Below are 24,556 nucleotides of genomic sequence, written 5' to 3'. Positions count from 1 at the left end.
TCAACCGCGTTTTCAAATGCTTCCACTTTCGGTCTATGAGGGTACGTGGACAGACTCTCCCCCTCTCGTTTCTATGCATCTCCTAGATAGATCTTGCATGAGCATAATTTTTTTTTTGAAATTGCATGCTACGTTCCCCAACAGAAAGCACCTCATTGTATGTACACTTGATCAATGAGTAATAAAGACATCTTCTCTATGTCAATTTTACTTTCTATACCTATGTTTGATCATCTCTTCATGCAATGGTCCCGCTTTACAACCCTTGGACCGTACTCGCCAGCAGAGGTTGTGGAACAGTTATGTCCATATCAGGGATTCTCTAGTGGGCGGTTGTCTCCTCGAATGTATGCCATGAAATGGTTTGGATTTTAATTTCCCATGATCATGTTGTGTGGGTACGTACGTACCTCCATGGAGAATCGCCTTCTTCAGCAATTGGTGGCACAACACATAGTGTTCAGTTCGGTGGTGCTATCCCGAGTACCGGGCCTCGAGCTCCGGAGTGAAAACCTTAGGTATCTCCTATGATGGTTGCACATGGTAATGATCGTGTTTACGCATTGTTACCTTTGTTAAATGCATTGCTTTGGAGAATCTTTAGACGTGCACTCCAAGGTGAAAACCCAATATCTAACCTCCAATGCTTCGATCTAGCAACGGCGGTGCATGCACAACGTTCCCTTGATGAAGTGCTGATTTCATAGAATCTTTCCGATAGTTCGTGTGTTGTCCAGGGCAGTGGATGCCATTGTCGCTAGTTTGCTATTTGTGTGTCGTTGATCGTGTCACCTCTCTTCTTTTTATGCTTTTTGGTTGTGTCTATCGTCAATGTCTCAACTAGGTCTTGACATTATGTCGTTGCAGAGTTCGGTGTAATTTATATCATCTCCATATTAATATATTACCCTTTGCAAAAAAAAACATACACATGTATCAAAAAGAAGTGTCATGGCCCGATTCCTGACCTCCCTGATGCTTGAGGATGCGGTGGTCAGCTCAATAGTGACATGAGAAGGCGATCGGGAACCTAGGAGGAGGAGCACCGGGGTATGGGAGGAGGCTCGAGTGGCAGCAGCTGCGAGATTTGGTTCAGTGGTGGGAGGAGATTTAGGAGGCATAAACCGAATAAGTAATTTAATCGGTGCCAGTATGTACAGGTGGGCAATCCACCATTCATCACTTTCGTCAAGATCCTTGCAAGTTTTATACTCTATTTTCATATATCAGATTACACATAGCAATATATGTACTAGTGTCAGATATTGTCAGCTCTTACAGAAGGGAGACAATTAGAGTGGAGAGAACGGTGTATGCATGCATGCATTCTCTCACGCCATACATATGACATGCATTTTATTTTCATCCTCATATTTTGATTTGATTCATATCTTTTGAACCAAATGTTGATTATTGAAACTTTTTGTATATTTGAATTCCTGGTGCCAAGACCTTTAGAGCAAAACCAATTTTGGTTATGTTTGAGATATATTTTATTTTATATATTTCAATTATCTTTGAAATCACTTTCATAAAACATTAGATTGTTTCACTATTTCATAAAAGTTTTTTCTAGTGTTTCGCTCATTTTCACCAACTGGAATATGGAACTCACAATGGCACATATATGTTTGATATATTAGTAAAATAGAAGTTAAGTATATTCTTAATAATAAATTCTGCATAATGAAAGAACCAAATTCTCATATTCCAAATAACCAATTTCACATATTTTGACGCGGCGGAATAAGTAACTTGACAAACACACTAAAAAATTGAGTGAAATACGTGGACATCAACACTACAATTTAGAGTGTTTGAAATAGTCAATTTCACATATTTAAAATAACTTATTTCTCATCTTTCACTAGTTTTTTTTCTCAAGTATCTTTGAAATCACTTCCATAAAACATAATATTGTTCCGCTATTTCATAAAAGTGTTTTTCAGTGTTTCGCTAATTTAAAATTTTATTTCACTCATTTAAAGAAATTCGCTCGCTTCATAAAACATATCTCGCTTGTTTCAAAAAATTATATTTCACTCATTTCAAAAATTACTTCACTCATTCAAACAATGATTTCGCTCAATTCATAAAACTGGTTTCACTGAATTAAAAAAACTATTCCACTTATTTCAGAAAAAAAAATCATATGTATGCAAAAGGGATTTCACTCATTTCGAGAAACTGGCTTCACTCAATTCAAAAAGCCTATTTAACTTCTTCAGAAAACCGATTTCACTCATTTCAAATGTTCAAACTTAAACATGTTTAAATCTATTCAAGAGGGATCTCATTCTAAAGGTCGCGCCGGGAGTTCAAATATATATTAAAAAATCAAAAACAATAGTGTGGTTTAAAAAATATGGTTGATTTAAATTAGCAAAGATTGATTAAGTATGTTTGTTGCCTGCGAGAGGAGAGCCAATATATTTTATTATGCTATACTTGTACCTTTTTGCAGAGAATACGAGAGATGGGTTGCCACCATAGCGGGTTATACATATGGATGAGCCCCACTTAGGTACAGATCATAAAGCATTTGAATGGTGGATGCAGCGGTAAAAAGGTGTTTGCGAGGTATAAGCAGGCACCAAAAAACATTTATTATAAACTTTCATGCATCAAAGGACGTGCAAAGTCAATTGCGCCTTAAGGCCATGAGTTGCAGATTTTATCGACGATGTCACAGAGATGCTCTAACTACCGTACGCATGCAGGGTGGGATCAAAAAGTGGATGAGATCCAACGATCTAAGGAGCACATACGTACAAGTGTGATCCAGTTGATAGGTTGATACAGAAACATCACTGGTTTTTTGAAGGAAACATAATTCATTTACGTAAAACCAACCATAACTTGGTACAGTTAGCATCACAGTTCGGATTTTGACGCTACAGGAGCAGAGACAGAGTTTCTCCTTGTCATCAGCATCAAGGCAATCACGAGACCAGGATTTTTCAAAAATTAACTCAAACGATCATGCAGCCTGCGCAACATTTTCATATGCTCTGATGTGAATATGAATGCCAGAATGAAGCCAAATTTGAAATACACACACATGATTGAACTCATAGGGTAGAACATCAAAGATCGAAGAGAGGAGGGAAATTTGGCAATAGTTATATGCACCCGGCCACGCCATGAAGTACAAAATGTGATCATAAGTTTACATAATAAATGGTTTTGCTTCCGTAGAAACTAGGGTCTTTTACATTTGTGTCCCTAACTCGAACCCACTACTTAGATTTGTCCTTAATTTCGAAGTGTGCTCAAATTTGCCCCTCTGCCGTTAAGTGTCCTTATAGAAATGCCCTTCCGTACCGTTACCGTCCAGTCAAAGCCATTTGACCGCTATCTGACCATTTCTTTGACATTTTTGCCCCTGTCTCCTTGTGCCACTTATGGGTGGGGCCCATTCTCAAAAAATAAAACAAAAACCCTTTCTCTCACCCCTCTCTCTCACACACACACTTATAGGTGGACCCAACTAGAAAAAAGGGAAAAAGGACAAGCTACTTCTCTCTCTCACGTCTCTCTCCCTGCCCAATGACAGGCCGACAACCACTCTCTCTCTCAACTCTGGCGAGGGTGTTGAATGGCCGCCACCGCCGTTGCTGGTCTTCCGTGACGCCACAACCCACTCGCCCTCATTCTCTCTCTATCGCTCACCCTTTTTCTCTCTCCCCTCCTCTAGCCCTCTCCCGCAAGCCCACCGGAGGCCGCCCTGTCGCCGTACTCAGTCCAGCACATGGGCAACGGAAACCCCAGGCATCGCTAGCTCGCCAGGATGCTCGTACGGCATGACATCGCTGCCCCAGCCGACGAATTTGACCAGAGAAGTCCAGTACCAAGAGCCAGGATGCATCTGCATCCCCTCCGGCCTCGGATTGGCACCGTCGATTTGATGCCATTGAAGCACGCCGATGGATCCTAGCCGCTCCCCGGGCGTCATGGTGTACATCAGAGGCCGCGAGCATCCTCCATAGCAAGACCTATAACCTCGGGTCGTCTTCCCCGCGAGTTCTGTGCTCTGCCATGGCCGCCATGGTTGAAGTCCTCGCTTCGGTCTTCTTCGAGCCACAGCGGCGCCGTCATCGTGCTCCTAGTGAGCTCGTTAATGTCACGGAGCTTCCCCTCTCCCCCTCGCATGGTAGCCCCCCCACTTGCTCGATCCAAAGCCGCCGCGGGAATGGTCGCTACCGTTCGCTCCGGCGACCATATGGTCCGGAGAAAACATCCCTGGATGCGGCAGATCCAGGGCTATCGCCTGCTTCCCTCGTCCAGCCTCCTCGCGGCCTCCCGACGTGCCACCGCCGTGGCAAGTGGTCGCCGTCAGTCACTGTTGGCCTAATCAACAATTAATTGAAACAAAATATGCAGAAAATATTAATAATCCAATAACAGTGGGCCTAATATCAAGTTTGAATAGTCCTTTTCTAGATTGGCCCCACATGTAAGTTATCAGTGAGAGAGAGGGGGTGAGAGAAAGTGTTTTTTCATTTTATTTTTTGAGAGTGAGACCCACCAGTAAGTGGCACATGGACACAAGGGCAAAAATGTCAAAGAAACGGCTGGTTAGCGGTCAAACAACCTTGACTGGACGGTAACGGCTCGGAGGGGCATTTCTATAAGACCACATGACGGCGGAGGGGCAAATTTAAGCAGACTTCGAAATTAGGGACAAATCTGAGTAGGTGGTTCGACTTAGGGACAGAAATGCAAATGGCCCTAGAAACTACTACTACTTCGCGCCATCGCCCTAACTTTCTTTTGCAGGATTGCCAAAGAGGTAGGCTCCGTCTTCGCGGTAGATGAGTCCTTCGTTGAAGATTATTGCTTGTTGAACGAAGATGATGACTTCCCCAAATATTGCTTTTTGTATGAGATAGTTGAAGGCTAGGCAGAAGCATATGGCATTTGTCATTTGATAGGGAGATTGGGTAGTCATAATTTGGTTGAGTTAGCATTAAAGTTCAGAATTTGACACTAGAGGAGCAGAGTTTTTCACAAAGGAACACAAACGAATGTTTTGTATGCTCTGTTGTGAATATGAATGCCTGAATGAAACAAAATTTCAAGCAGAGCCATACAGATACAGTAGAACATCACAGATCAAGCTGAGGAGGTAAATTTAGGAAATTGAAACCAAAATAGATAGATAGATAGATAAGGATCATGACTTGATGTTTCTAGCTAAGATCAAATCAATAGTTTTCAGAATATGAGATCCAACCATGGTTTTAAATAGCCCGCTATATATAGCTTCGTTATAGCACGTTATAGCGTTTACAAAAGGTCTTGCGCTAAAAGACTTTGGTCCAAACAAATGAACAAACATTATAAATAGCGCGCTATAGCTCCGCAATAGCACGCTATAGCGTTTAGAAGAGGTCCGCCGCTAAGAGGCTTAGCGCGCTATTTAAAATTTTGGATCCAACACAGAAGCTACTAGGAGCATATGGCAGTTCTTCTTTCAGCCCGCACAAGCACTAGGCATAAAACATCAGAAGAAGTCAGCGCAACGGAACTTGACGTCGTAGAAGTGGACGCTGAATGCGGCGGCCAAATCCCACATGAAGGCCAGCTTCTCTTGGTCGCCGGTGATGGCGACGATGGGCCTCAGGTCGTAGGGCTTGAGGGTTTTCGCCCTGCCACTGCCGGCGATGATCTCGGTGACGCGCGTGAGGCCGTCCATCGCAGCCACGACGCTGCCGGTGGTGGCGCATCCCTTGTCGCATTCGACCTCGACCCTGACAAAGGACTTGCCGATGGCAATGAGCTCCTGCACGCAGACGCAGACGTGTCCCCAAATTAGCGACGGAGCATGCGGATGCGATGAAAGATGAACGATGGATGGATGGATGGACCTTGTTTGTACCTCGCAGACGACATCGGGGAGAGGCAAGACGCGAACTTTGGCCATCATTCTTGCGAGGAATCCTTGGCAGTCCTTGGCGGTGGTGCGGAGGTGCTCGGCGAGATCCTTGTCATTCTGCACCAGCATGGCCTGGTAGGGGTACTTGTAGGCGACGACGGGAGCCTCCTCCTCCATGGCCGGAGAAGCCTGGCGGTAACGACACAGCAGCTTAAAGTGGAACAGGCAGAAGCCGTTGGCCAGGTTGAGCAGGTAGTTGGCCTTGTCTTCCTCGTCGGAGACGTCGCCGAGAAAAGCCGGGTGCCACTCCGGGTCATCCACGCCGGAGCCGAGGAAGGTCACGGACATGTTGCGCAAGGCATCGATGGCGGCCTGCACGGTGTCGGCGCTGGCGTAGCCGCCCTCGCACTCGCCCTCTACCTCCAGGAACGCCCAAGTGATGCGCGCCACCTCCTGCAGGCATGCGTGCGTACGAGACACGTGAATCAATGATAGATCCATACGGCATGGAGTGTAGGACGAGAGGAAGAAGCGCGCGCATCAAGATGGAGATGGAGATGGAGATGGAGATGGAGATGGTGTAGGAGAGGAGGAAGGCGGAGATGTATGTACCTGGTACATGGCGTCGGGGAGCGGGAAGGGATGATCCTTCGTCATGCTCGCCAGGAGGCCAAGGCTGTCCTTGGCGGTGATGGCGAGGCGCTCCAGGACGGTCTTGTCGCCGGCGCTGATGACGGCGTGGAACTTGCCGCGCGCTTCCTCCATGGCCTCCAGAAAGGCCTGCATCCGGCCGGACCGAACCGGAGGAGCATCCGGCCGGACCGAACCGGAGGAAGATTCAGCAACAAGTGAACAAGCTAGGCGTGGAACCGATGGATCGGAGCAAAGTGACGGCCGGACGGAAAGGGACCTACGTACCTTCTCCTTGTCGGACGGCGAAGCATTGTCTCCAGCGGCGCAGGCGCGGCGAAGGGGAGCCGGCGCCTTCGCACCTCCGACTGCCGGCACAGACACAGCAAGGACCAACGTGCCCGAGCCCGGCGACGGTGCTGACCCGAGGAGGAGCACGCGGCCGCCTCCGACGACCTGGACCTGCTGCTGCTGCTGCTGCAGCAGACCGCGGGCAGCGGCGGCCGGGAAGGGGACGGAGGAGGTGAAGGCGAGGGCCATCGCTGCTGCTGCGCCGGGGCGGTTCGCTTCCGCTGTGGTGGTTTGGTGGGTGGCAGACGGCGAGGAGGACGGAGACTGAGAGAGGGGACGCCAAGGAAGGGAGGGAAGCCTTGTTTTGTAGCCAAGCCGACGTGGGTGGGCCATGCCATGGACAGAGGCCGTTTCTCCTTTTTCTCTTTTTGACCATTCTTTCTTCGTTACAAGATTACTCTCCTTTTTACCATTTACTACTGTATTATTTACTACAACTGCTCTCTTCCTTTTTTACTCTACCCAATTCCCAATAAAATGCAACGGCCGTTTTGCTGGGTAAATTAGCATTTTTTTATTAATGTATTTAATTCATGTGAATAAAAAAGAGAGGAAGAGATCGTCATCCCCCGACAGCGACCCAATGGCTGCCGCCACCGCCGCCAAGAAGAAGGCTGCGGAGGAAGCCATGGCCGCCGCCGCGGCTTTAGCCTGGCCTGTTGGGGGTGGGGGGGGGGGGGGGGGGGGGGGATATGATCTGATTATCCCCTATTTACTCGTTCATATAGCCAAAATTTACTGTGTGTTCATAGATGTTTTGGTGCTTGTTTAAATACCGGTATGATTTATTCAAGGAGCAGCCGCGCAGAGACGCTCTTCAAAAACCTTATCTCCCTTCTCCCGATGCAAGACCACATAATACAGGGTTTCAGAGGCCTGCTCTCCCGAATAGCCGTGCATGCGGTCTACGAAATGACAACGTCGGAAGCATCAAGAGTGAGAGGAATAGCAGAGTGATGGCTAGGGTTGTGCGCGAGGAGGGAACAAGAGTGTCAACTGGAGTTCCCAACGACGTCAATATATGCTCGGTGGAGGCTTTGTAATGGGGAATCGCCGTTGTGCAACTACACTGTAAACGGTTGTGACTGCAATATGAGATACTATCCCGATGGCATCTATCCTCAGTGGGTTGCTTTCGTGAAGACCATATCCGAACCACAAGGCAACAAAAACAAAGCCATTTTGCAGCAATGCAGGAAGCAGATAGGAAGGAAGTGAAGAGGGCATTCGGAATGCTTCAAGCTTGTTGGAGAATTATTCGTGGAGCTGCAATGATGTGGTAATTGAAAATTTTGTGGCAACTAATGACATGTTGTGTTATTTTGCATAATATAATTGTCGAGAACGAGGATGATTGTGTTCCCCAACCCAATGATTTTGAAGCGCCTGGAGAACAAGTTCAAGTCCCGAAATATCAAGATGCAAATCAGCTTATGATCTTTCTACAGATGTGTCAGAATCTTCAAGATCATCAAGTGCACGCATATGTACTCAGTGATCTTGTGGAGCATATGTGGACCTACAATGGAAAACCAAAGAGCTATAATGTTTGAGTTGTGCACTTAAATAAATTTTATGTAAGTAATATGTATTGTCGTTACCAACATTTATTATTTACGTGCGATATTGACGTGTATGATGGACGTGCATAGATTTTATATGGATTTGAGAGTCCAGATTTGAGAAACGTGGCTACCGGACACGAGATATGAGGGGCATGTCCGGACGCATCCGCGGACGTACAGGGGAGGGGTGCGGATTTGCCAAATCGGACTGTAACAGTGAGTGATGTGCTGGTAGAACGGGGAAGTTGACCCTAGAATGAGACGGCTTTTTTTATTTTGTTGAGAAGTATTTTCGGACAAAGGAAGTACTAATAAAATGCAACGGCCTCAAGCTACACGTAGTCATGGTTTTGATGGGTAAATCAGCAACTTTTTTATTAGTTTATTTAATCCATGATGATGCTTGGAATAACAGTATGAAGCTCGTACCGATATCTAAACAACCATGTACCAAACATAGACCAAAACATCTATGAACACAATAAATACGACTACCATATGAACGAGTAAACATCTATGAACGGCCGTGCACACGGTTGACGAAATGACACCACCGAAAGCATCAACAGTGAGAGGAATAGCAGAATGACGGCTATGGTTGTGTGCGAGTAGGGAACGAGAGTGTCAACTGGATTTGAGAGTCAAGATTTGAGATACGTGGCTACCGGACACGAGATATGAGGGGCATGTCCAGACGCATCCGCGGACGTACAGGGGAGGGGTGCGGATTTGCCAAATCGGACTGTAACAGTGAGTGATGTGCTAGTAGAACGAGGAAGTTGACCCTAGAATGAGACGGCCTTTTTTATTTTGTTGAGAAGTATTTTCAGATGAGGAAGTACTAATAAAATGCAACGGCCTCAAGCTACACGTAGTCACGGTTTTGATGGGTAAATTAGCAACTTTTTATTAATTTATTTAATCCACGATGATGCTTGGAATAACAGTATGAAGATCGTACCGATATCTAAACAACCATGTACCAAACATAGAACAAAACATCTATGAACACAATAAATACGACTACCACATGAATGAGTAAATAGGGATGATAAGATCATATTCTTCAATAGGCCAGGCTAAAGCTGCCTTTGCAGCCTTCTTCTTGGCGGCGCTGGCGATAGCCATGGGGCCGATGTCGGGGAAGTAGTCGACACCAAGACGATGAAAAAGAAGGAGCAGTCGCGCAGAGACGCTCTCCAAAAACCTTATCGCCGGTCTCTCGGTGCAGGATCGCAAAAGGTGGGGTTCTGAAAGCCTGCTCTCGTGAACGGCCGTGCACACGGTTGACGAAATGACACCACCGAAAGCATCAACAGTGAGAGGAATAGCAGAATGACGGCTATGGTTGTGTGCGAGTAGGGAACGAGAGTGTCAACTGGATTTGAGAGTCAAGATTTGAGATATGTGGCTACCGGGCACAATATATGAGGGGCGTATCCGGACGCGTCCACGGACATATAAGGGGACGAATTTGCCAAATCCGACTATAACAGCGAGTGATGTGCTGGTAGAACGGGGAAGTCGACCCAGAATGAGACGTGCGAATGAGACGTGCTGGAGTGACCACTGGAACAATCGAGGTTTTGAGCCGTTATTAGCGAAGAATATTTATATTATGAGGTCAAAAAATTTGAATTCAAAATTTGTTTATTTTTTGGACAGTAAAATGCCGAGAGTTTTGAGATTTTTTAAATACCGGATCTTCCGGCAGCTACCCGAAAGAACAAAATTGAGAAAGAAAAAGCTTTTGTGGTGACTGAAATTCGAGTTCATGCGGAAGTAATGCTTGGTTACCTTTTTGCTACTCCAGAATACGCAAGAATCTACTCCTACTTACTAGTACTAGCATTATATTTCCCAACTAAAAAAGTAGCATTATATTTTCACTCACCAAGATATTGATTGGTCTGGTAATAAGGAAAAAGAAAAGGAATATCCTTTTACTTGTGCAAGGTTGGTTCGCTGCACGGTCAAAAGCAGTGCAGAGGCTTCTGCCACCCTTGCAACCGTAATCGCAGTGACCAGGATACCCATCCAACCTGAGATGAGCACACATGGAAACTGGGCATGTTTGGTCTGCATTGTGCTTTACTAGCATTGGGGTTTAGGAGGAGGCGATGAGAAGAGAGATGACATATGCCAAAATGCAATCTTGCGGGGTGGTTGTTTTCTTTTCCAGAAAGAAAGAGAAAAAGTTTCTGGTCTTTGTGGAGTTTCTTTTTCGCATTGGTAGTACAATGCAGATGCCTCTTTTACTGCCTCTGTTTTTGTCAGTTGGGGCCTTGTACAATGATGAACATGCCATTCACTTTCAGCTTGGAAACAGAAGATTCATTTCTTATGATCAATTTCTCCTACTCATGTTACCCCATCAGATTATAATCCAGAATGTGCAGTCAATTTTTTTTTTAAAAAAATTGCTCTTTTTTAGCATGATATCAGTCACATGGAACTGCTACAGTCGACTGAAATCCACCGTCAAAATGTACACCCATGTCATTACATTCCTACAGACAGTGTTATCATCATCATGAAAGACAAGATGTTATTGTGGCTTCGGCATGGTGATCGGTATGCAGCCATAGTTGTTAAGGGATTGAAGGCAAGTTGAATTCCATGCTTCCGGTGTTGCGAAGGAATCAGAGGAGACGAGAGGGACCAGGCTACCCATCAGCAAAAGATGGAATAGGTCAGAAAGAAGCAATCCGTTTCAGAAGAAGCCGGTCTGCTGGCTCGTAGCCTTCATCTCAAGCACCAAGTTTCATGGCTCCAGCGGTGAAAGGGTAGTGGTGGTTTGGTGAGATTTTATTTAAACGGTGAAAAATGGCAGCAAACCAGCAATCAACGGTGAAATGGTGACGCTCTAGTGAGATTTTTAAATGTTTTTCCAGCACCCTAGCCCTTGGTTTTACTCACAAACACTTCACAAGAATTGTGATATTCTTAACCCCGCTTGCTTTTGTGTGTGTGTGTGGCCTGCTGTTATCTGTTATCTGACTTTACCCACTTGGCATTACTTGCGGTTGTAGCTATCCGTGGCCGTGCAACTGCTGTCCCTCTCCACCTCATGGAACTCCAAAGGAGAGCTTTTCTTTGTCCCTCTCAATCCAGAATGTGCAGCCACTATTCTGAAATTTGTACCATTTTAGCATGGTATTAGTCACATGAAATTGATACCGGCAGACTCAATGTCATCACATACTTACTGTTTTTCCACATAATAAGAAAAGAAAAACATGTTAGTGTAACTGTTTGGAATTGAGGTGAGGTAAAATTCCATCTGGCCAGAGTTGAAAAGGAATCACACGAGAGGCAACTGGGCTACCAATGGGGCCAGAAGAAGAAATCCGTCATGTTAGGTAAATGATGGATTCCAATGCTTCGTCGGACGAGGAGTATGGACCGACGGAGCTTGACCAAATGATTCAAGATGAGTTCTTCGATTCGTCGGATTTGAACGAAGAAGTGGACACGATCATGCTCATGAGCATGCAAGAGAAAATGGACCGGCAAGTGGAGCATATTTTCAACTTCAAGGGCTCAATCAAAGGAAGAAGAGTGATCAACCGGGATAGGATGGTCAGAGCAAAGCTACTGCACAATGACTACTTTGCTCCCAAACCTTCTTTCCCGGACGATCCATGGTTTCGTCGCCGTTTTCGCATGCGAAAACCATTGTTTTTGCGCATTGTGGAGGGAGTGGAGGCACACGACGACTACTTCAGGCTCAGAACGGATTGCCGCGGCCAACTCTCTTTCTCGGCCAAGCAGAAGTGCACGGCTGCTCTGAGGGATGCTTGCACTTGGTACTGCTGCCGACACCATTGGTGAGATGGTCAGGATGGGGGAGAGCACGTGCATGAAGACTACTGTGAAGTTTGCCCGCGCCGTGGTGAAGATGTTTGGGCCAGAATATCTCAGAGAACCAAATGCGTAGGACACAGAGAAATTATTGATACATTACAATTTATAGGTTCCTTATGGTGCATGTTCAGTTGAATGCTAACCCTACTACACGTTGAGTTTACATTCATGTCGTAATGTAGTGGAGACTGTAGTTTGCTTATTCGTCCTTGGGCCTTGGGATGTAAAGTGTGCTGACAAATAAGGGCATTGATGTGTTTTAGTTTTCTAGCAAGCATGTGTAATTACAATCAGCAATCTTCTCCAAGGCTAATCACTTTGGATATTATCTCTTCAAACATATAGCTTCACTTGACAAATGTAAGAGTGACAATTTTCTCGATATGATTGTTCAAGTGTTGATGACAATCCTAGCTTAAAAGCTCTGCCCCCATTGAGAAGATGAAGTCTAGCCGGCCCATTCGAATTATTCCTAGGTTTAATTGTTCTATGATGGCTGGCGGCCTACTAATATGATGTAGTAAAATGGAACATGTATTTTGCCCTTCTCATGAACCATGCCATTTTGTACTCCTTTGGTTATTCTCTAAAAAATGGATCATGGTGGACAATGCAAGCACATAACTATTTGGGCGCATTAACACCGCAAGGCTTGGGACTTAGGATGAAATTTCTGTGGTTTTACGCTTTGATGCTCTTCTAATATAGACAAGCAAATTATATTATCTTGAATTATTATGAGAAGAATCCAATTGCACTGCATGTTTCTTCTTTTTGTCTTAGAATGCATTCAATTCAGAAAATATGGCGATACTCTGCAATGTGTTAATTTTGTTGAGTTTTCATACCATTCAATCAAGGTTCATGAAAATATATAGTTGTGTCTATTTTCATAGTTCTGTTATTCCTCATTCCATAAATCCTTCTCCTAAACACTGCTGTAAATTCTCAGAAAGGGGCGGGATATCATCTAGTTTTATGAATCTTTCACACATCTCTACTCTTATAAAAAATCGAGTTAGTGATGATGGTGTGCCTGCCATCCTGCAATATGGACCGTCTGATCTATATCTGACGGATAGAAAGCAAACTATGACAATTTTGCAAAAAGATACCCGCAACCCTTTCCACATTTGCAGATAAGGACTTTCCTCGTTCATCTTCGTCTCCCACGAGATAAACAGCTCGTATAAATGCATCTTGATGTTCCATGCAACGCATGGGCCTCTTGTTAGTGTGTGAAAAATCCATCTCATTGGTAGTGCATGTTTGATTTTCAAACACATATATTATCTCTACTCCTATAAAAGACTCAGTTGGTGATGATGGTGTGTCTGCCATCCGTCATTTCTGACCATCAGATCTGCATCTAACGACTGTGATGTAAGCTGTGGCATTCTTGCAACAAGACCCTCACTTCTCTGCTCCAATTTGCAGAAACCCCTTAGTATCTTGAAACCAACCACAGCCCTCCCCCACCTCATGAAAACAGCCACGAGGAATATATTTTGAATGAAACCTAATACGAGTATATTTTTAGTGATATATATATACTAAAACTAGAGTGTTTTTCTTTCAAATTTGTGAACATGTATTATTCTACTTCGGATCCGTTGAAACGCACGGGCACATTGCTAGTCACCTTTAATAATCCATTTAAGTTAGGGTGTTGCTTCTTGTTAGTTCCGGTGATAATTTAACACCTTTGGTATTGATCAAGTTGCCAAGGAAAACTATAGTAACTATTTTCATTGTCATGCTGAGAATCATCCGACTCGGACCACTATTTTTGTGTAGATTTTTCACACCGAGGGATTTCCGGTGATGGGACGGAGGTGATAGGTGGGAGTGATGGCTTGGAAAGAACCCCTCGGGCTCTGTGCCCTTCTCCGGTGAGCTCTCCCACCCGGCCACCCATCACCGCACTCGGCCTCTCAACGCTCATCTCCATCACCCACTCCATGTTCTTGTCTCTGGTGCCGGAGCGAGCACCGGCACGGCGGCAGCGGCGACTTCCAAGAACGACGACGACAACGAGGGGCACGGCGGAAGTGGCCCGGCGGCAGCGGCGGCTTCCAAGAACGACGACGACGACGAGGGGCACGGCGGAAGCGGCCCGGCGTCGCTGGAGAGACTCCGCCACATGGACACGGGCATGGCGAAGCTGCTCCGGGTCAACAGCACCCCTCGTTGCCGGTGGGCTAAGAACCCGGTGCCGGCCGCGCTGGAGGAGGAGGGCAGGCACGCACGGTACGGCTGCCTGTTCGAGGAGGAGGCGCCGGCGGAGGGCGGGGTCGCGCCGCCACGGATGGTGTGGGCGAAGGTGAAGGGCTACCCGCGGTGGCCGGGGCAGGTGTTCAACCCGGCGGACGCGTCGGCGCTCGCGCTGCGCGAGCGGCGCGCGAACGGGGCCGCCCTGGTCGCCTGCTTCGGGGACCGCTCCTTCGTGTGGGCCGGCGCGGCGGGCCTCACCCCGCTCTGTGACGACTTCCCGCGCCCTCGCCGGCGTCGGCCTCTGGAGCAACTACAAGGCCGAGTTCACCCCCTTCCTAGCCGACGCGTTGGCCGAGGTACCATTTGCATTTGTCTGTTCTCTCGCTTGAACGAAGAATTCAATTGTTCTTGCAGCTCCTTGTCCTTCCTTGTAACGTTCGTGATGTGCGCGTAATTGTCCCGTAAATCATTAATCGCCTTTTTTAGATGGCAAGGCCACGATGGATCAACCAACTTTGCAACCTCCGAGTGCCGACCGTCATTCTGTCATAATAATTTAGGCACTGTCATACAAAGCAACACACTCGGGGAAAATACACTTGTGTTCCTGGTGTTATATATATATGAGATTTTTTAAAAATATTTTAATAAAAACTCAAAATAGGTAAGAACTATTTTGACAAAACACTTGAGTTACTTTTGCACTAGTATATAAATTTTCATGAAAATAAATAAAAGTTGACCTCACAGCAAAAAAGATAAAATTTATTTGCTACTATAGGTCACTATTCACACTATTTTAGCCAAAAATTTGTCTTTTTGAAAAGAAGTCAAAGGAAGATTTCTTTTTGAGGATTTTTTTTCTCACAAGTAGTACAATAGAAGGTCGAGTTTATTTCAAAAATATTTTCAGGAATTCTTGACTTTTTGTTGTCTTAAATCCCATTCCGTGGATGAGTCATGATGGATCTGCGACGGATCGGACCAAAACATCAAAATAAAGTAGGCTCTGCCTCTTTCTGCAATGTTGCGCTTCGTCAGTGCTGCTGCTGTCTCCATCATTCCACGAAACCATAACCGATCCGTGCAGCCGTAGGAGGAAACAGTAGGGGCTTGAGCAGTGGCGACTGGCGAAAAAATATGTGTCTGTGTGTGTTGGGGGTCGGATGGAAGGGGATTCGGCGCCTCACCACTCACTTGCTCTTCTCAGAAGGGTATCATATCAATTTCTTATTTAACGACTTATATTTTAGCGGCACTACTAAGAGCATTTCTAACAGACCCCGTATAAAGCCGCGACCCGCAAAATAACCGCCAAAATACGAGTCGGCACGGAAAATGCTACCCGACCAGACTCCGCAAACGCGTCCGACCCGTAAATATTTTTGAGGGGCGTGGCAAAATCTCATCCCCTATCCGCGAATACGCAGGTTTTCGCCGCCGCCCGCCATTGGTTCCGCTCGTCCGCCGCCGGCGATTCTGGCCAAATCTGCGGGCGGAATCGCGCCGCGAGAGCACCCCTACCCTCTTCCACCGGGCCGTTGCACCCCTCCTCCCGGATCCGGCGACCCGAGCCGCTCCTAGTTGCCGTCGCCGCCCGGGATCGACCGCCCCCGAGTGGCCTGAGAGCCACCGCCCTCGAGCAGCCGGTGAGTTTTTACTTGTACTTGTGCCGAGCGGTATGCATAGTTGGTTAACACGGCGTGCAATTTTGTGAATTTAGATGGAATTGAGCCCGTGCGAGAAGTTTTTTCTCAACGATTCGTCTGATTCGGACGACTCGGATGTTGAGACGCTGCTTGTCAACTATAGCCAGCAGACGTTGGTGATGGCCCTTACCGTGAAGGAGCACGAAGATGAGAACCGAAAGAGGCGGCGAGGATCGACCGTCGGCCATCTTTGCATTCCTCGAAATCACCATCTCGGGAACGAGCTGTTGATGCAAGACTACTTCACGGAGAATCCAACATATCCGCCGCACCACAGGTACCGAATTTGCCGATCTCTCTTTGTGAAAATTGTTCAAGCTTGCAAGGCCAATTGTCAGTATTTTACTCAAAGAAGAAATGTCGCGGGCTTGAAGGGATTTAGCGCATATCAAAAAATCTCGGCAGCCATGCGGGTGATTGCATACGGCGTGCCAGCTGACTATGCCGATGAGTACCTTCGCATTGGTGATTTGTATTCATTTTCATTTAATTCATGTGTAATTGTATTCGGGACAAATTTTATATTGAATTATTTAGTTTGCTTCGGTGATCTGAATAATTACTGTAATGTGGATGATTATTGTATTGTGGTATTGATATTTTTTTGAATATATGCATATGTGTTAAATTCAGATAAAACCGCATCTGTTTTGCGGGCCGGCGCGGGAGACGCCGAGCAGACCCCGCATAGCGAAACTGTAAAACGGAATATTCTGACCCGCAAAACCATTTTTTCACGACCCACAAATGAGTTTTGAGAGTCGGTGGTATATGGGGTCTGCTAGAGATGCTTTAATGACACAGAGTCCGGTATATTAAGCCGTATAAGTCATGTGTTTTCAAAAGGCACCACATGAAATGACAAGTCCAATATAAAGTTGCTTAGCTACGATAGTGTCTAGGCGCACACACGAACGGCACTAACTCATGGCTCATCGGCCGACCTGGGCCGAGAAGTGGGGTGTTGGTGCGGACAACGTCATCGACATCGACAACTCGGATGACGACCTGCCGTCCGAGCAGGTTCTGCTGGCCAAGCTATCTGATGAGGATATAAATCTGGGGTAGGGTCATAGGCCTGACTTATACATTCTAACTAAGGTCCTTGTCTTAAGAATAAAGAAGTTCAAGAATCAGAAAAAGGATCTAGCAAAGGTGTCGAGTGAAGTCCACTCGACTTACCATCCACTCGGAGACCCCACTTTATCCAGGTCACTCGACCATCAAACCACTCGACAATAAGAAGACCTAAAACCGCTCTGTGCGGCAACGGTCGGGCATTTACTCGTGTATTAAATGATCATTTGCAGCACTTCAATACAGGCGTTACCTGTAACGCCACATCTTTATGTATATTGAATCCTATGTAACGGAGGGGGGTTGGGGTCCTGACGCACTCTATATAAGCCACCCCCCTCCTCTGGGACAAGGGTTCGCACCCCCTGTAACTCGCACGCTTATAATCCAGTTGACCGCCTTCGGGATCAGAGACGTAGGGCTATTACTTTCTCCGACAAAGTGCCTGAACTCGTAAAACTTGCGTGTACAACTCCTCCATAGCTAGGATCTTGCCTCTACATTCCTACCCCCCTATTCTACTGTCAGACTTAGAACCACGACAGTTGGCGCCCACCGTGGGGCAGGTGTCTTAGCGACTTGTTGGAGAAGTTGCAATTTTTCTGATCCCCTTCATCATGGTTTCAGGCGGAGGTTTGGCTGAGGGCCGCGAGATCCGTCTCGGCGAGCTCGTGTTTGTCGCCGACGACTCCGCTTGGCTTCAGGAGGCTCCACTCGACGTCGACGCACTCCCCGTCCGCGGGGCAACGCACTTTCGCGCGTGCGTCGGCTCCTGTGGCGTCCTCCCTCCCTGTCACCCGCCGGCACAAGTGTTCCGGTCGATCAAGGCTTCAACGATGGGTGAGGCATGCAGTGGCTCGCCAGTCGGCCACCCCCCAAGTCGCGGTGATCGAGCCCGACGAAACTCTCTACGGCCTGTTCGACTGGCTCCGCAGAGACTGCATCCGAGTGCGACAGCAGTGATCCCGTGGCGGAGGTCCTGATGGTCGATGGACCTCGTAGTCCTCCCGGCTTCCCCCGCGCCGACGGTGGCGACGGAGGAGGCGATCCGTCACGTGTCCATGAGGAGTACCTCCCCGAGCCCCTCTCTTCACAGCAGAGGGAAGAACTTCGCCGCCGGAACATGGATGCACTCCACACTCCTATCGTTGGAGAAACTCCCGAGGCCCAGGCCTTGGAGGACGCGCGCCTGGCCAACCTGGCCGAGCGCACTCGACTGGAGAACCTCCAGCGAGTACTCGACGAGCGTGCGTGACAGCGGGTTCCAGAATCCAGTCGACATCAACTTTTTCCACCTCCGACTCAGGTATATCGAACTCCGATCCAGAATCTTACAGCTGCAGCTCGAATAGCAGAGTCAATTCAGCCCTCCCAGTCAGAAGCTGGCAGAGGTCTAATGCAGATCAGAGCTTTACTTCGGGCGGCAGGAGAGCAGAATACAGCTGTGTCACAGTCGCGGAATAGGATCCATAGCAGGTCCATTATGGCAGATACAGTCCAGTCGGCTCACAGCCCAAGATCGCCCCCGAGGCGTAAGGGACGTGGAGACCGGCATGATCAGTACAGAAATCGTGAGCAGCATGATCACCGACTCGATCATGATGATCGTCGTCGAGTGCCCACGCCTCCCCCAAGGAGTGGGTCATACGTGCCTCGACAGCATGATGACAGATGCCCTCACAGTGTTGGGCGAAGGATTCCAGTCGACCCCAGGGAGCCAGGCTTTGATGCGAGATCTATTCTCGTTCAAGGTTTGGTCGACAGGAACAGAGTTCACCGGGAAGGTCATGACAGGGATTTACCAACCAGCAGCAGAGTGCATGTCTCAGGTCCAGAGTGCTTCAGCAGAGCCATCAGGGCCTCGGTGATTCATCCCAACTTCAGGTTGGCAACCGGAGTCAGTAAGTTCACTAGTGAGTCCAAGCCTGACACTTGGCTTGAGGACTACCGAGTGGCTGTTCAGATTGGCGGCGGCAATGATGAAGTGGCCATGAAACGCCCGCCTTTGATGTTGGAGGGCTCGGCCAGAGCATGGCTGAATCAATTGCCACCCAGCAGCATTTATAGTTTGGAAGATCTTGCCCGAGTGTTTGTCAGAACGTTTGAAGGAACGTGCAAACGACCAGCAGGGCTGACAGAGCTGCAGTCTTGTGTGCAGAAGACAAATGAAACTTTGAGGGACACTAGTAGAAAACAGGGATTTGGTCCAGGCCGGGTCAGCCCATTAGTCCCGGTTTAGTCCAGAACCGGGACCAATGTGGGCATTAGTCCCGGTTCGTGAGCCCAGGGGGCCGGCCGGGCCACGTGGGCCATTGGTCCCGGTTCATCTGGACCTTTTGGTCCCGGTTGGTGGGATGAACCGGGACCAATGGGCCTCGCTCCTGGCCCACCACCATTGGTCCCGGTTGGTGGCTTGAACCGGGACCAAAGGCTCCCCTTTAGTCCCGGTTCATGTCACCAACCGGGACCAATGAGGTGCCTATATATACCCCTCGCTCGCGAGCAGAGCACCCTAGTGCTCTGTTTTTCTCTGGCTGAGGGGGAGAGGGCTTGGTGGTGCTCTAGCTCACCTCCTATGCACACAAGGTGTTCGATGGAATGCCCGAGCCACACTACTTAAGCTTTCTCCTCTCCAAGCTCGACCTCCAAGCTCCATTTTCCATAATATTTGTCTAGGTTTAGCGGTCCGTCACGCCCCGTCCCTATCTTCACCGCCGTCGATCACCCGCGCCGTGCTCATCGCCGGCACCACCGTGGTGAGCCTCTTGTTCTTATCTTCTTTCTGAAAGGAAAAATATTCTTACTTGTATGTTTACATAGATACTTGTATTATTTTCTTATTTTTATTATTGCATCTTATATAGTGCGATGGTTTTGGTATCCGCCCCCGTCGGCCCTCGTCCTGTCTATGATTCGGATGTGGTATATATATTATCTTTATAACTATTGGTTCATTTATTGTTTATGAAAATTATGCCGACCAATGTGACATAGATTTTATTTATGTAGGATGTATGTGAATCGGAAATGCCAACCGACCCTATTGTCGAGAGGTTAAATTTAGTTGAAGAAGAAAACAATTTTTTGAAGGAAAAAATAAAAAAAATTGAGGAGGAGAAGATGATATTGGAGTTGCATGTTGCGGATGTCGTCGATGATCACAAGATCAAGATGGATGCAATGCGCTTGAAGATTAGAAAGATTAGAAAATATGCCATTCATACCGAGGCATGGTATCATTATGCCGTTGGATCAATTGTTACCTTGGTTGCGATTATGATCGCATTTGTTTTTGCATTGAAATGTTTTACATAGTTTCAATGTATGGTTTAATTAATTAGATGCTCTAGAGAGCTATATGTTGTTAGATGAGAACTATGTATGCACTTTGGTTTTAATGTGATGATGAACTTCTATTAATTTGGACACTTAATTATATATAATGCACGCAGATGAACCGGCAATGGATGTACGGTGACAGACACACCCGCGAGTACATTAAGGGCGTGCATGAGTTTCTCGATGCGGCTGAGGCAAACAAGCAGAATGGTTTTATGTGTTGTCCATGCACTGAATGTGGGAATACGAGGTCTTACTCTAACCGGAAAATCCTTCACTCCCACCTGCTTTACAAGGGTTTCATGCCACACTATAATGTTTGGACGAGGCATGGAGAAATAGGGGTTATGATGGAAGACGGCGAAGAAGAAGAGTACAATGACAACTATGTTCCCCCTGAATACGGTGATGCTGCAACGGGGGAGCTGGTGAAGATCAAGAGGAACCAGACGATGTGCCCAATGATGCTGCAACGGGTGAAGCTGCTGAAGATCAAGAGGAACCAGACGATGTGCCCGATGATGATGATCTCCGCCGGGTCATTGTCGATGCAAGGACGCAATGCGAAAGTCAAAAGGAGAAGCTGAAGTTCGATCGCATGTTAGAGGATCACAAAAAAGGGTTATACCCCAATTGCGAAGATGGCAACACAAAGCTCGGTACCGTACTGGAATTGCTGCAGTGGAAGGTAGAGAATGCTGTGGCTGACAAAGGATTTGAGAAGCTACTGAAAATATTGAAGAAGAAGCTTCCAAACGATAACGAATTGCCCGACAGTACATACGCAGCAAAGAAGGTCGTATGCCCTCTAGGATTGGAGGTGGAGAAGATACATGCATGCCCTAATGACTGCATCCTCTACCGCGGTGCATACAAGGATCTGAACGCATGCCCGGTATGCGGTGCATTGCGGTATAAGATCAGACGAGATGACCCTGGTGATGTTGACGGCGAGCCCCCCAGGAAGAGGGTTCCTGCGAAGGTGATGTGGTATGCTCCTATAATACCATGGTTGAAACGTCTGTTCAGAAACGAAGAGCATGCCAAGTTGATGCGATGGCACAGTGAGAACCGAAAGAAAGATGGGAAGTTGAGAGCACCCGCTGACGGGTCGCAGTGGAGAAAAATCGAGAGAAAGTACTGGGATGAGTTTGCAAAGGACCCAAGGAATGTATGGTTTGCTTTAAGCGCGGATGGCATTAATCCTTTCGGGGAGCAGAGCAGCAATCACAGCACCTGGCCCGTGACTCTATGTATGTATAACCTTCCTCCTTGGATGTGCATGAAGTGGAAGTTCATCATGATGCCAGTTCTCATCCAAGGCCCTAAGCAACCCGGCAACGAAATTGATGTGTACCTAAGGCCATTAGTTGAAGAACTTTTACAGCTGTGGAATGGAAGCGGTGTACGTACGTGGGATGAGGACAGACAAGAGGAATTTAACCTTAAGGCGTTGCTGTTCGTGACCATCAACGATTGGCCCGCTCTCAGTAACCTTTCAGGACAGACAAACAAAGGATACCACGCATGCACGCACTGTTTAGATGACACTGAAAGTATATACCTGGACAAATGCAGGAAGAATGTGTACCTGGGCCATCGTCGATTTCTTCCGACCAACCATCAATGTCGAAAGAAAGGCAAGCATGTCAAAGGCGAGGCAGATCACCGGAAGAAGCCCGCCATGCGTACCGGTGATCACGTACTTGCTATGGTCAATGATTTACACTACGTAATCTTTGGAAAGGGTCCCGGTGGACTAGCTGTTCCGAATGACGCTGAGGGACACGCACCCATGTGGAAGAAGAAATCTATATTTTGGGACCTACCCTACTGGAAAGACCTAGAGGTCCGCTCTTCAATCGACGTGATGCACGTGACGAAGAACCTTTGCGTGAACCTGCTAGGCTTCTTGGGCGTGTATGGGAAGACAAAAGATACACCTGAGGCACGGGAGGACCTGCAACGTTTGCACGAAAAAGACGGCATGCCTTCGAAGCAGTATAAAGGTCCTGCCAGCTACGCTCTTACGAAAGAAGAGAAAGAAATCTTCTTTGAATGCCTGCTCAGTATGAAGGTCACGACTGGCTTCTCGTCGAATATAAAGGGAATAATAAATATGCCAGAGAAAAAGTTTCAGAACCTAAAGTCTCATGACTGCCACATGATTATGACGCAACTGCTTCCAGTTGCATTGAGGGGGCTTCTACCGGAAAACGTCCGATTAGCCATTGTGAAGCTATGTGCATTCCTCAATGCAATCTCTCAGAAGGTGATCGATCCAGAAATCATACCAAGGCTAAGGAGTGATGTGGCGCAATGTCTTGTCAGTTTCGAGCTGGTGTTCCCACCATCCTTCTTCAATATCATGACGCACGTCCTAGTTCATCTAGTCGACGAGATTGTCATCCTGGGGCCCATATTTCTACACAATATGTTCCCCTTTGAGAGGTTCATGGGAGTCCTAAAGAAATATGTCCGTAACCGCGCTAGGCCAGAAGGAAGCATCTCCATGGGCCATCAAACAGAGGATATTATCGGGTTTTGTGTTGACTTCATTCCTGGCCTTAAGAAGATAGGTCTCCCTAAATCGCGGTATGAGGGGAGACTGACTGGAAAAGGCACTCTTGGAAGAGACTCAATAATATGCAGGAACGGATATTATTGGTCTCAAGTACACTACACAGTTCTACAGAACTCTACCTTGATGACCCCGTATGTCGATGAACACAAGAACAGTCTGCGCTCCAAACACCCGGAGCAGTGCGACGACTGGATTACATGTGAACACATCAGGACTTTCAGCAGTTGGTTGGAAACACGTCTCAGAGGTGACAACACTGTTTGTGATGAGTTGTACTTGTTGTCCAGGGGACCATCTTTGACTGTATTGACTTACAAAGGATACGAGATAAATGGGAATACATTTTACACGATCGCCCAAGATCAAAAGAGCACCAACCAAAACAGCGGTGTCCGCTTTGATGCAGCAACCGAGAGCGGAAAGGACACATATTATGGTTACATAGTGGACATATGGGAACTTGACTACGGACCTGATTTTAAGCTCCCTTTGTTTAAGTGCAAATGGGTCAATCTGTCAGGCGGCGGGGTACAGGTAGACCCACAATACGGAATGACAACAGTGGATCTGAAAAATCTTGGGTACACTGATGAATCGTTCGTCCTAGCCAATGATGTGGCACAGGTTATCTATGTGAAGGACATGTCTACCAAACCGAGAAAAAGAAAAGATAAGGAAGCGAATACATCATACGATGAGCCAAAGCGCCACATAGTTCTTTCAGGAAAAAGGGACATCCTGGGAGTGGACGGCAAGACAGACATGTCTGAAGATTATGAAAAGTTTCATGAAATTCCTCCCTTCAATGTCAAGGCTGACCCAAGCATCCTGATAAACAATGAAGATTATACATAGTTATGATGCAATAAGCAAATGACACAAGCGAAGAAAAAGTGAAGACTTTCTCCCGCAACTATTATGATGATACCATGCCAACTTTGTAACACACGAACATGCTACCATTGTCCGTTTTGTACATGCACATGCTATGTGGATGAAATTATGATACCATGCCAACTTTCAACTTTTTCAGAGTTCATTTGAAATGCTTTCATGTCTTATGGTTCGGCCCTCGTAATACCATGATCATTAGTCCCTGGCCCATGCCAACTTTCAACTTTCAACTTTCTAGAACTAATGGCACTAACAGAAAGTTTATAATTTTTCTCCTCGCCCCTAGCCCATGACCATTAGTCCCGGTTTGTGCCACAAAACGGGACTAAAGGGTTGGTCCTCATTGCAGGCAGAGTTTAGTCCCACCTCGCCAACCGAAGGGGGCTCACACCGGTTTATAAGCCCTTCCCTCTCTGCCTTGTTGAGCTCCTCTCAAAGTGAAAATAGA

At 47.0% G+C, this 24,556-nt stretch overlaps 1 protein-coding gene across 1 annotated transcript; it reads right to left on the bottom strand.

Annotated features, from left to right (window-relative positions):
* Positions 1-5,185: 5,185 nt before the first annotated feature.
* LOC125551611 lies at positions 5,186-7,130 on the bottom strand. The gene is made up of 4 exons (XM_048714891.1): positions 6,797-7,130; positions 6,491-6,658; positions 5,882-6,331; positions 5,186-5,785 (listed from the first exon to the last, which is right to left on the bottom strand). Exons 1-4 carry the CDS (start codon positions 7,046-7,048, stop codon positions 5,507-5,509), a joined length of 1,149 nt encoding a protein of 382 aa, XP_048570848.1. The 5' UTR covers positions 7,049-7,130; the 3' UTR covers positions 5,186-5,506.
* Positions 7,131-24,556: the final 17,426 nt, after the last annotated feature.

Source organism: Triticum urartu, chromosome 1, assembly GCF_003073215.2.
Source record: "Triticum urartu cultivar G1812 chromosome 1, Tu2.1, whole genome shotgun sequence".
NCBI classification, from domain to species: Eukaryota; Viridiplantae; Streptophyta; class Magnoliopsida; order Poales; family Poaceae; genus Triticum; species Triticum urartu.
The sequence above is the reverse complement of the archived record's forward strand: the minus strand, read 5'-3'. Positions and strand labels throughout refer to the sequence as shown.

What these genes read in the sequence shown, in the direction of transcription:
- LOC125551611 (XM_048714891.1), bottom strand. Translation starts at nt 7,048, where the DNA reads ATGGCCCTCGCCTTCACCTCCTCCGTCCCCTTCCCGGCCGCCGCTGCC. An exon ending in CGCCGTCCGACAAGGAGAAG is followed by an intron (nt 6,659 to 6,796) that starts GTACGTAGGTCC and finishes GGCCGGATGCAG; the next exon opens with GCCTTTCTGGAGGCCATGGA. An exon ending in TCCCCGACGCCATGTACCAG is followed by an intron (nt 6,332 to 6,490) that starts GTACATACATCT and finishes GCATGCCTGCAG; the next exon opens with GAGGTGGCGCGCATCACTTG.